General features: G+C 45.1%; 1 protein-coding gene across 2 annotated transcripts in view; it reads right to left on the reverse strand.

Annotated features, from left to right (window-relative positions):
- Positions 1 to 13,421, reverse strand: part of LOC120992473 (NLR family apoptosis inhibitory protein) — a 98,712-nt gene that overhangs the window by 26,914 nt on the left and 58,377 nt on the right. For both annotated transcript variants that reach the window (XM_040421479.1, XM_040421480.1), the window contains 2 exons: positions 9,482 to 9,521; positions 3,380 to 5,512 (listed from right to left, as the gene is read on the reverse strand). In XM_040421479.1, the coding sequence (XP_040277413.1) occupies positions 3,380 to 5,512; positions 9,482 to 9,521 (2,173 nt within the window). The remainder of the gene's footprint in view (positions 1 to 3,379; positions 5,513 to 9,481; positions 9,522 to 13,421) is intronic.

Raw genomic sequence — 13,421 nt, forward strand, 5'->3', positions numbered from 1 at the left:
GGTGACTCTGCGCGATGGGAACGTGGAGGTATGCGTCCTGGATATCAATGGCCGAAAGGAATTCCCCCTGCTCTAGAGAAGCAATTATGGAACGAAGGGATTCCATCCAATACTGCTGGAGATGGAGGAACTTGTTCAACAGTTTTAGGTCCAGGATAGGGCGCACCGAGCCCTCCTTTTTGGGAACCACGAAAAGGTTTGAATAGAACCCCTTGAACCGTTCTGCCGGGGGAACGGGAGAGATGACTCCCCGGTCCAGGAGGGACTGAATGGCTTTGGAGAAGGTGGCCACTCGCTCGGGGTCCCGTGGAAGACGGGATTGAAAAAACCTGTCTGGTGAAGAGACCTGAACTCGATCAGGTATCCCGAGGACACAATCTCGAGCGCCCAAGCGTAGGACACGTGAGCCCGCCAGACGTCCTGGAAGAGGAGGAGGCGGCCCCTCACCCGGGTGGGCGGGGGCCGCACCTTCAGGCTGAGGACTGCTTAGCCGCAGGGTGCCTAGCAGCCTGAGGTCTGGGAGGCCAGGAGGGTTGTGCCCGAAAGGACGTTTTTTGGCGTCGATCTTGGGAAGAAAAACCGCCTCCCCGAGTGGAGGAGCTCGCCGCGGTGCGGGAGCTAGCGAAACGATGGAAGGGCCTGCCACGTGAGGAACTTGACCTAACGTGCGAGACCCGCCTGGTCCTAGGCTGAGGGAGATAGGTGCTTTTGCCGCCCGTGGCCTCAGAAAAAATTTCGTCCAGCCGAGAACCAAAGAGATGGGTGCTGGCAAAAGGGAGACCGACTAGGGAACACTTGGAAGTTGCGTCCGCCGCCCACACCTTCAGCCAAAGTTTGCGGCGTAAGGTGACCGCAAGTGCTGAAGAGAGCGCGATGAGGGCGCCAGCATCTAGTGACGCCTCGCAGAGGAACTTCCCCGCCTGGATGAGCAACTGCGCTAAGGAGCGGAGATCTTGAGCAGGGACCTTGGAAACCAAGTCCTGGTCTAGCTGGCTGCCCCACTCGAAGATTGTCTTTGCCACCCATGCGGAGGCGAATACAGGCCTAAGGGCTGAACCCGTAGCTGCGAAAAGGGATTTCGTCAGGGATTCCATCCGACGATCCTCAGCGGACTGAAGGGAGGATCCAACGGCTATAGGAATAGCCGTATTTTTGGCTAGCCGTGCCACTGGTGGGTCCACCTTAGGGGGGGAAGTCCACATGGAAACGCAGTCCGCTGGGAAGGGATACAGGGTGTCCAGCTTTTTGGGAGCGGAAAAACGCATGTCCGGGTGATCCCAAGCCTTAGAAACCACCACCGAAAAATCATTATGGCGAGGAAACACTCTTGAGGCCTGTTTGGGACGGAAGAAGGATACCCCCTGTTGGTCAGTGGGGGGAGGATCATCCTGCACCCGGAAGGTGTCGCGGATAGTAGCAATGAGGCTATCCACGGTGGAGGCCAACTTAGAGGGCTGCTCCGTATCCATATCCAGATCTGAATTCTCAACCTCTCCTTCAGATAGCACATCCCCAGGAGAAGAGAACCCTGAGTGTGACCGTACACGGGGCGGAGAGGGAGACACGTCAGAGGAAGAAACATGGTCCATTCTGAAGCTTTTGTGTGAATGCCGTGCACTGACGGAATCACCGGAGGGCAGTGACCTAGGGGGTTTGCCTGAGCAAGAGGCTCTGGAGGGTGCATCCGAGGGAGGTGCAGCCTGCGGAGGTGGCGGATTCTCAACCAAGCGACCCACTATAGATAGGGTGGATTGGGAGATTTTAGCAAGGTTTTCCACCACCTGAGAGAGAGTTGTGGCCCAATCAGGCAATTCAGCGGGTGGAGGGGTCGGCAGCATGACGGGCTGAAGGGGGGGGCCTGGGCATTTGACAAGCAGAGCAGCCAGAATCCGGCTGCCCGCATGCCTACCAGAGCCAGGAGCAGACGCCGAACAAAGGAAGATGTCCCACAGCGAATACTTACTGAAGCTGTGGCAGGAAGAGTAAGCCCCGCCCCCTCAGGACGGCGGTGCGCATGCGCCCGCGCCACAATTTAACCCCCACAGTGTCATGGCCACAAGATAGGTGCCGTGCACCAAAACACCCCCTGATATATCTGTCTCTTGAAGGAGAGAGTGTTGCTGCTGAAATGAGAAGCGCTAGCGATATCGCTACAGCACTGGCTCCGCTCCGCTCGTGGCCCTGCCCCCCTGCACCTGCAGCGCGATCTGTCTCCCCTCAATGGTGTTACAGCAGCGCTGTGTACTGATGAAACTCACCCCTCCGGTCGGTATGTCGGGACCGGAGGGTGACTCCTTCATTGCCGCCTGGAGGAGGGGGGAGGAGGAGAGGGGAAGGCTGTAGCCTGGTATCTTCGGCCAAACAAGCCAGTATCTGCCCCCTTGCTGTGTCCCAGAAGGGAACTGCCGAGCTCTGTACTGCGGGCAAGCGGAGGGGGGGGGGGGGGGTAGGACGGCCTGGAGCAGGCATTACTTATCTATCCAGCCGTCTTCACCATTCCTCTGGTCCAGCAGGGTCACTCCTTCAGCTACTGGCACCGTGGTGGCAGGAAGCTGGAAGAGGGACTTGGACGGGTGGCCCTTCAGCTGGCGGGATGCAGGGGAGCGAGGCTGCCCTGGTCCACCTTGTCTTCTTGTGGGGGAGGAGGCAGCGTGGCGAACCAACGCTGGCGTGCTCCCCCCGGGAGAACAGGGAGTCGAGGCATCCACTGTTTCCCACCTGTAAAAGAAGAAAGTAAAATAAGAAACTAAAATAAAAAATCTTCAGGAGCTTGCCTCCTATTGACACTAGAAAAAACTGAAGCTCTCTCTCCAGGCTGGAGGGGGTATAGCTGCCAGGGGAGGAGCTAACAGCTTTTACTAGTGTCAACGCCTCCTAGAGGACATAGCTATACCCACGGTTCCTGTGTCCCCCAATGAATATGGGCGAGAAAAGAGAAGTGCATCATGGGATTGGCTGGATACAGTAACAGGAAGTGCTACATACAAGATGGAAACAAACCAGAGTGATTGGTTTACATGATGAAAATGGGGGCATGGGGAAAGATGTATATGATGTAAGCAAGTACATAAACATATCTGTTAAAAAACATGGGCACCCTGGAAAATCCCTTTAAGGCACTGTATTCTCCCCAGGAAGCAACTTTTCTAGGGGAGAATACAGTAGCTTCATAATGTAGCATGCATAGAAGCAAGATTTTTTTTTCCCACACAGATTGCATGTGCCTCTTAAAATGCATAGAATGGAGTCATAGATTCGTATGGATTTTATGTACAGTATGACACAGTGTCAGGGTCTTAAAGTAGGGGGAGAACCAGCCTGAAGAACTATATAAAGTAATACATATTAAGTCATTAGGCTTTTGGTCTGCATTACTAACCTGGTGGTGGCATTGAAATTATCTTCAGACTTTGCAATGCAGTCAGATGGGTAATCAATTCTTGGTCCTCTACGGTCAGCTTTGTAAATGTAAAACTGAGGCTGGCAATGGAGCTTTTGTATTCATCTATGCAGGGCCACAAATTTTCAAGAAATCCTGGGCAACTGTTTAAATCCAGATCAATTTGAGTGGAAAGACTACAGAAAAACATAATATTAACCAGGATGTTGTCACTCTCAACGGGACAACCATGCACTTTGACAGTAAGTGACATGATCCTGTGAATGTCTGGAGTGAAGCCAAGGGTGGATAGATCATCAATGTTTACACCCATATAATCCAATTCTGGCATACGTGCCCTTTTTAGAAGATCAGATGAAAGCTCAAATGCTTTGTAATAGTCCTCATCAACCGTTGGGACAGGCCACATAGATCTAAAGCTCTCCCTAGTCAAAAAGTTCAGGTTTAAACCCATAGTAGCTTGAGGTACATGTATTTCCATTCTCTCCAATAACGAAAGTCCTTCTGGATATCTATGAAGAAATCCAAGCAGTCTCATATTTGGTTTTGACAAGAGCACAGATATTGTTTTTCCTTTGAGAAACATCAGTAGGACGGGTACACAGTGAGGCAGGTGATTGCTCTCATTAGCTATTGCAATAGCCGCACTCAATATACTATCAATCATATAATCATGATCAAAGTCCATGCCAGGAACGTTGATAAGGCTTTTCAAATTGTCCATCTCTTTAAATAAATTGTCAGATATGTCCATGACTTTTAGTTCAGGGTGTTGTTGTAGGTGAATATCCTTTTTATCTCGCTGACCATGAAATACTTCTCCACTTTCCAGTAAACTGAACATATGGGAGATGACCATTGCTGTAGTTTCAGGGGAATGCATGCATGTATACTTTAAGAAATAGAAGAAATGTCCATGGACTTTTGAGATGGTATTAATGCTTTGGAGGAACAACAAGCCTCTTTCCTTCTCTGTTGCATCTCCAGACTGCAAAAGTTCATTCATTCGTTTTCCAGCTAAAAACTCTTGAAATGAAGGGTGAAAAAATTTAAAAATGGGTCGGAGTCTCTGTGAGGTGAACATGCTCAATATTTTATATTTAACAGCATCATTGACATTCACTGCAGATTCTTTTAGGTCCTCGTGTGTGAATTCGAAGCGTAATTTAAAGATGCTTTCAATTGCAAATTCCTCACATGAAAACACAACAGCATTTATTTTCTCTCTTTCAGTAGTATATCTCAACATGACATGCATCAGATAGGACTTCCATACCATCGTGTCCCCTGATATTTTTTCAGCTGGGTCTTGTACCCATAAAACACATAAGCAGAAAGATAAAAGAGGAGACTTTAAAACTAACCGCAATGTGTCAGTAGATATCAGCTCATTGGTAATTCTGTCCACGATTGACAAATTGTGTGAGAAAAGATTTTTAAAAATAAAGATGGAGCTATAGGTGGGAAAATCTTGGATGCTCAGTATAGTCCTTGCATATTGGCGAAGATTACGACCCTTATCTGGGTTCACAGTGACTGCCAGACTCACTCTATTCCAGTGGTTCATTTTTATTAGTTCCTCTATGGATTCTGGAGATGAGTCCATTACGCCGTAGTCATCCAGCAAGAACAGAACCTGGTTCTTAAACTGCTTTATGATTTCTGCTAGACTGTCTTCTGTTAGAGAAGTTGAGGATCCGATGAGTTGTTGGGAGATGATATCACTCAGAGTTTGCTCTCTCCCAGTAGAAGAAAGGGAAATATAAAACACAAGACTAAACCTGCTAAGTACAGGACAGGACCCAGAGGCCCACAGAATGGCAATCTTCCTGAGAAGAGCAGATTTACCACTGCCAGCTTCCCCTTCTATCATGGTGATGTCGTTCAGATCTGTTAGAATTTCTGGTAATGTCAGGACATTCAATGTCCTGTTTGTGACGCTCTTGAGTGCAAAGAACACATCTGCAAACAGTAAGCTCAAATCAATAGAAACATGAGAGGAGCCTGGAAATGGGAAGGATTTTCTGAATGTAGGATTATTATACAATTCCATCAGAGATTTTCTTAATTCCATGACTTCCACAGGGCAGAATTTATTATGGATGATTGAATCTGTCAATACACAATGTATAATTATTATTAACATCATAAAAATTCACATATATCACGGACAGAGTCATAGCTAAGCTTACCTTCACCAGTGGCAAAGATTCACCCAAGGCACCCCCACTGAGACCAAACACTCAGGGACAGTAGGCTGCCCATACCCAATGCAGCCCAGAGCAAGATCCACATGCTCACCACTAATTGCTGTGCCATGCCTGTACACGCTATTTGAAACAAATAGTATATACATGTGTGGCCTGGAAAGTACAACATCTTACATAAACAACCCAAGATAACACTACCAAAGATCAGTAGTAACCACATACAAACATATTCACAATAAGTGGTGGTTAGGATGGAGGGAGAAGAGGTCTCAAGTGTAGAAGAAAGAGCAAAAGGGAACGGATGGGGAGATATATTAGGGGTGGTTCACAGGAAAAGAAGGGGGAGATAAAGGGGAATCTGTCACCATTGAAAATTCCCCAAGATATAGTAAAGTTTAAAAGTGAGGAAAAATGGGTGAAGGATATAGGATCAAACACATTAGAATGGGGGAATATATATAAAAATATAAAAAGGGCAACGATTTCTAGTAATTTTAGGATTATTTCTTTTAATATTATTCATAGAAAATACTTGACCCCACTATTGCTAAGTAAGATTTATAAAGAACGAAAATCTAATTGTTGGAAATGTAAAGAAGAAGCCGCTGATTATATACACTGCTCAAAAAAATAAAGGGAATACAAAAATAACACATCCTAGATCTGAATTAATTAAATATTTTTCTGAAATACTTTGTTCTTTACATAGTTGAATGTGCTGACAACAAAATCACACAAAAATAAAAAAAATGGAAATCAAATTTTTTAACCCATGGAGGTCTGGATTTGGAGTCACACTCAAAATTAAAGTGGAAAAACACACTACAGGCTGATCCAACTTTGATGTAATGTCCTTAAAACAAGTCAAAATGAGGCTCAGTAGTGTGTGTGGCCTCCACGTGCCTGTATGACCTCCCTACAACGCCTGTGCATGCTCCTGATGAGGTGGCGGACGGTCTCCTGAGGGATCTCCTCCCAGACCTGGAATAAAGCATCTGCCAACTCCTGGACTGTCTGTGGTGCAATGTGACGTTGGTGGATAGAGCGAGACATGATGTCCCAGATGTGCTCAATTGGATTCAGGTCTAGGGAACGGGCGGGCCAGTCCATAGCATCAATGCCTTCGTCTTGCAGGAACTGCTGACACACTCCAGCCACATGAGGTCTAGCATTGTCTTGCATTAGGAGGAACCCAGGGCCAACCGCACCAGCATATGGTCTCACAAGGGGTCTGAGGATCTCATCTCGGTATCTAATGGCAGTCAGGCTACCTCTGGCGAGCACATGGAGGGTTGTGCGGCCCTCCAAAGAAATGCCACCCCACACCATTACTGACCCAATGCCAAACAGGTCATGCTGGAGGATGTTGCAGGCAGCAGAACGTTCTCCACGGCGTCTTCAGACTCTGTCACATCTGTCACGTGCTCAGTGTGAACCTGCTTTCATCTGTGAAGAGCACAGGGCACCAATGGCGAATTTGCCAATCTTGGTGTTCTCTGGCAAATGCCAAACGTCCTGCATGGTGTTGGGCTGTAAGCACAACCCCCACCTGTGGACGTCGGGCCCTCATATCACCCTCATGGAGTCTGTTTCTGACCGTTTGAGCAGACACATGCACATTTGTGGCCTGCTAAAGGTCATTTTGCAGATCTTTGGCAGTGCTCCTCCTGTTCCTCCTTGCACAAAGGCGGAGGTAGCGGTCCTGCTGCTGGGTTGTTGCCCTCCTACAGCCTCCTCCACGTCTCCTGATGTACTGGCCTGTCTCCTGGTAGCGCCTCCATGCTCTGGACACTACGCTGACAGACACAGCAAACCTTCTTGCCACAGCTCGCATTGATGTGCCATCCTGGATAAGCTGCACTACCTGAGCCACTTGTGTGGGTTGTAGACTCCGTCTCATGCTACCACTAGAGTGAAAGCACCGCCAGCATTCAAAAGTGACCAAAACATCAGCCAGGAAGCATAGGAACTGAGAAGTGGTCTGTGGTCACCACCTGCAGAACCACTCCTTTATTGGGGGTGTCTTGCTAATTTCCTATAATTTCCACCTGTTCTCTATCCCATTTGCACAACAGCATGTGAAATTGATTGTCACTCAGTGTTGCTTCCTAAGTGGACAGTTTGATTTCACAGAAGTGTGATTGACTTGGAGTTACATTGTGTTGTTTAAGTGTTCCCTTTATTTTTTTGAGCAGTGTACATATGATATGGAGTTGTTCGGATCTGCAATTTTATTGGAAAGAGGTTTTCCGCGCTTTAAGTGTAGAGTCCTCGGTATCCCTTCCACTTGATTTGGAGGTGGCAGTGTTGGGCTGTATCCCTCCATCAGTCAGGGAAAAAATAAAAAATAAAGAGTCTGGACAAGAGGTCTAATGGTGGCGAGAGTTGTCATCGCAAGAGAGTGGGATTCTGATAGAACGCCTTAATATTATTGAGTGGAAAAACTTACTGGTAAAGATTGAGAGGTTTGAGGAATATGTAGTTGGTGACAACTAGCTGCTGCCGAACAGTGCCAGTGTGGTTGACTGGGAGGGGGCGGAGGGGTGGGTGAGCAGAGAGATGAAGATAACACATAACCCTTTGGGGGAGCATCTACGGTGCCTACCGAGATAACCATTTGGGGGGGGGGATAGGGGGTGGTGGCTTTGTTTACGGTGGGGGGTAATCTAGTTTAGATAGACAATATGAGGCCTGAGTTAAATGTACTGTGGAGTTCAATATGTTATACAATTATCTACACTAAATGTCTTAGTAAATTGTGACTCAGACTTTGTGTTGTTAAACCTATTTTTGATTTTGTATTATGAAAATAAAAATAAAAGTTTATATTAAAAAAAAGAAAATTCCCCAAGATCTGTAATGGCTGGACAGGTGAAAAGATGCTAATTCTGAATATGTAATTCTTATTTCAGTTCTCTGTTCCCCCACAGCCTGGGAATTATAAGGTCTGCAATATAATGGAGAGGACTCCTAAGAGCTTCAGCACATGGACCTTGTAGGCTGAGTGCAGGGTGATGCAAGTGAGTACTGAGACAAAGTTTATATATTTACAATCAGCATCTTTTCATCTATCCAACCATTACAGAAGTTTGAGGGGGTAAAAATATAATGACAGAGTGAAATAACATTGCATTATAAGGGCAGAATATTGGGGATTTCATACAAGACATTAAAGGGGTTTTCAAGTGTTTTTTCTAAGTTCCAAATATCTGATTGAGAAGGCAGCGTTACTGGCAGTGATGCCATGGCCTTCTCCAGCTTTTCCTAGGCTGCGTGACGTAATTTTCATCAGTCACATGGCTTAGGCGCAGCTTGGCCCCATTGAAGTGAATTGGGCTGCGCTGCAATACCAAACATAGCTGCTACACAATGTACAGCGCTGTGCTTGGTGAGCTGAGAGAGGGAAGCAGCACTACTGCTAGCGCCGGTGCCTTCTCAAACAGCTGATCGAAGGTGATCCAGGGGATCGTATTTTACAAAGAGTATGTCACCAGAAAAAAAACTTTAGAAAGCCTCTGTCATAATAATTAACCCTATTAAGCCAGGCATATTGCCTGGTAGGGTTGATAATGCTGAGTAAAGCGATATATATTTATTTTCTCTAAAGGCTTAATAAATACAGAGACATATAAATTTTTATTCTTATGTAAATCAGCTATTTGGAGCACCAGGGAGTTGGCCATAGCACTAGGAGCACCGCTAGCGCAGCGCCCCCATGCTTTCTATACCCTGCCCTTGATTATGCTGATAGATGGTCTTTAAATTACTACACAAAATGTTGCTCATTGTGTCTCATGACTAAAACAATGATTAAAAGCATGTTAGATAGCATTAACAGCACATATAAATATGGGGTATATTAAATACTTACCTCTGACTTTCATGTGGACGTCCTTCTTTTCTTCATCAGGCTGCACACAAGAATTGAATGAATAATAATAAAATTCTGCTGATACAATAGTCATTCATAATAAGACTTTGTTTCATAGTTCGATTGACAAAAGATATATGTCCATTAGGCTACATTCACACGATCGTATGTGTTTTGCAGTCCGCAGATTGCAGATCCGCAAAAAAAAAACGGATTACCTTCCATATGGCATCCATTTTTTGGCGGATCCATTATAACAATGCCTATCCTTGTCCGCAAAATGGACAAGAATAGGACATGTTCTATTTTTTTTTTTGTGGGGCTACGGAATGGACATACAGATGCGGACAGCCCAGAACGAGCAGGAGTTTTAATAAATAAATTACAAATAGAATCTTTTCCCATGAAACCATCTGCTCAGCTCCTCCTGCTCTATAACATGCTGCTTGCAGCACAAACAACATGTTCCACGTGACAGGTTCCATTTAATGTTATGTTGTTCTAACAAATCATCTAATCCTCTTTTAAATCCTCTGTCAAGTGCCTAAAGACAGTACAAAAGGGTTGCATTATTACCATCTAGGGCTCTATAGATAGCCAATTTGTGTAAAGGGTGGAACCAAAGATGTCTGGGTATCAAATTTTGCTGAGACAGGTCATGGTCGAGAGAAGTCTTCATAGTGGTTTGAACCAAATGGTAATTCACAGGAGGTATCACTTTTATAGTCTGCAGAATGCCTATACAGAACTAGTATCTACCACTATATAGTTCTGTATAGTAGATACCAGTTCTGGAACATGCCAGGGTTCTAGAGCAGCCGATCCATGCAACTTTACGGTCCATTCACACGTCCGCAAATGAGTCCGCATCCATTCCATAAAATCGGGAACGGGTGTGGACCCATTCTGTTGTGCCTTTTCATAGGTAAATGCATTGATATCCAATTCATTATTGTCAAGATGGATGTTCATTGCCATGCTCAACTATAGTTGCAATTTTGTATGTCCTGAGTAGGCCAAATTAAGGTCACACAAAGCTTTAGTGTTATTCTTCTCATGAATGTACCAGTCTGAGAAGAGGCCTCTCCTTGTCTACTTATAAATTTATGACGGGAGATAAAGATAAGCTCTATGCAGCTGGTGATAATTACCTATACAATTAGATAATTGTTAATGAAGCAAAATATATAATATGTATGTATTCATTTAATGAGCCTTAGTTAGTCCTTAGCATAAGACAATCAGTAGGACATATATATATATATATTTGTTTATATTATATTGTTATATGTTACGAAGACAACATGTATCCAATATATTGTATATATTTCTCATTAGGAGAATATCTGTGAAGATGTGTGTTTTGTAACAATTATGCACATCTTTGGCATGACAGGAGGTACTGATATCTCTGTGAGAAAACAAAGCCATTCAAATTATTTATGATCAATAAATCAACAGTGTGAGAAACATTCAGAGAGACGCCTAGAGGTTTGTCTCTAATTGCTACAAGTGTCAGAATTAATCCCTATGGCTTTGAATTAAAGCTTTTAAGGTCAAATGTATATTCAGACTTACATAAGTTAACCCTTTATACTATGATGCAAATAGCTCATACAGCAGTGCCACCTAGGTATGAGTAGGTGACATTACAACAGTAGCAAAAGTGCATTCTGGGTAAGGTTATGATGTCACATTTTTATCAATGGTCACGCCCATCCGACAATGATTGGAAAGTTCCAAACTAGGAAGGTGTGTCTAACTGATAAGTTTGTGATCATAAGTCATACACAGATGGTAGAGAAGGGGATAGAGGAGAGAGGAGAAAGAGAAATAAAGCTCTCTAGAAAGGTTTATCAAGATGGAAGCCATGGTGAGATGCGCTATGATGGACCACTCAGCTTTCCTAGGAGCAGAAGTGAGATTCCTACTAGGACTTGGTAAGAGACACAGAAAATGAAATGTCATTTTATTAAGACTAATTTGATAGTGTGGGTGAAATTATAACATCTAGATTGGCGAATAAATGATTAAATTAATTGATCATCTCCATATTGAGATGTAGTCTTAGGATATTGTGAGGCTTCATTCTACCTGCAGAAGAATCTAGACTCATAATCTATCAAAGCATTAAATTATTGTTTTATATATACACTGCTCAAAAAAATAAAGGGAACACTAAAATAACACATCCTAGATCTGAATTAATTAAATATTCTTCTGAAATACTTTGTTCTTTACATAGTTGAATGTGCTGACAACAAAATCACACAAAAATAAAAAAATGGAAATCAAATTTTTCAACCCATGGAGGTCTGGATTTGGAGTCACACTCAAAAATAAAGTGGAAAAACACACTACAGGCTGATCCAACGTTTATGTAATGTCCTTAAAACAAGTCAAAATAAAGCTCAGTAGTGTGTGTGGCCTCCACGTGCCTGTATGACCTCCCTACAACGCCTGTGCATGCTCCTGATGAGGTGGCGGACGGTCTCCTGAGGGATCTCCTCCCAGACCTGGACTAAAGCATCTGCCAACTCCTGGACAGTCTGTGGTGCAACGTGACGTTGGTGGATAGAGCGAGACATGATGTCCCAGATGTGCTCAATTGGATTCAGGTCTGGGGAACGGGCGGGCCAGTCCATAACATCAATGCCTTCGTCTTGCAGGAACTGCTGACACACTCCAGCCACATGAGGTCTAGCATTGTCTTGCATTAGGAGGAACCAAGGGCCAACCGCACCAGCATATGGTCTCACAAGAGGTCTGAAGATCTCATCTCGGTACCTAATGGCAGTCAGGCTACCTCTGGCGAGCACATGGAGGGCTGTGCGGCCCTGCAAAGAAATGCCACCCCACACCATTACTGACCCAATGCCAAACTGGTCATGCTGGAGGATGTTGCAGGCAGCAGAACGTTCTCCACGGCGTCTCAAGACTCTGTCACGTCTGTCACATGTGCTCAGTGTGAACCTGCTTTCATCTGTGAAGAGCACAGGGCGCCAGTGGCGAATTTGCCAATCTTGGTGTTCTCTGGCAAATGCCAAACGTCCTGCACGGTGTTGGGCTGTAAGCACAACCCCCACCTGTGGATGTCGGGCCCTCATATCACCCTCATGGAGTCTGTTTCTGACCGTTTGAGCAGGCACATGCACATTTGTGGCCTGCTGAAGGTCATTTTGCAGGGCTCTGGCAGTGCTCCTCCTGTTCCTCCTTGCACAAAGGCGGAGGTAGTGGTCCTGCTGCTGGGTTGTTGCCCTCCTACGGCCTCCTCCACGTCTCCTGATGTACTGGCCTGTCTCCTGGTAGCGCCTCCATGCTCTGGACACTACGCTGACAGACACAGCAAACCTTCTTCCACAGCTCGCATTGATGTGCCATCCTGGATAAGCTGCACTACCTGAGCCACTTGTGTGGGTTATAGACTCCGTCTCATGCTACCACTAGAGTGAAAGCACCGCCAGCATTCAAAAGTGACCAAAACATCAGCCAGGAAGCATAGGAACTGAGAAGTGGTCTGTGCTCACCACCTGCAGAACCACTCCTTTATTGGAGGTGTCTTGCTAATTGCCTATAATTTCCACCTTTTTGTCTATCCCATTTGCACAACAGCATGTGAAATTGATTGTCACTCAGTGTTGCTTCCTAAGTGGACAGTTTGATTTCACAGAAGTGTGATTGACTTGGAGTAACATTGTTTTGTTTAAGTGTTCCCTTTATTTTTTTGAGCAGTGTATATATATTGATAGAACATTATTCGCCAAGCTAAAGTGATGGATTCCCACAGGAAAGACTTATTTCAAGTCCTTCCCATTTCAGATATGGTCTAGCAAGATCCTAGATCCCTGTTATTTGACTTAATAGTCTTACCAAAGTTATATATGTGAAAATAGTCCAGGATGGGGCGGAAGGATACAGTTATCTTTTCTAAGTTATATCC

Source organism: Bufo bufo, chromosome 2 (assembly GCF_905171765.1).
Source record: "Bufo bufo chromosome 2, aBufBuf1.1, whole genome shotgun sequence".
NCBI lineage: Eukaryota > Metazoa > Chordata > Amphibia > Anura > Bufonidae > Bufo > Bufo bufo.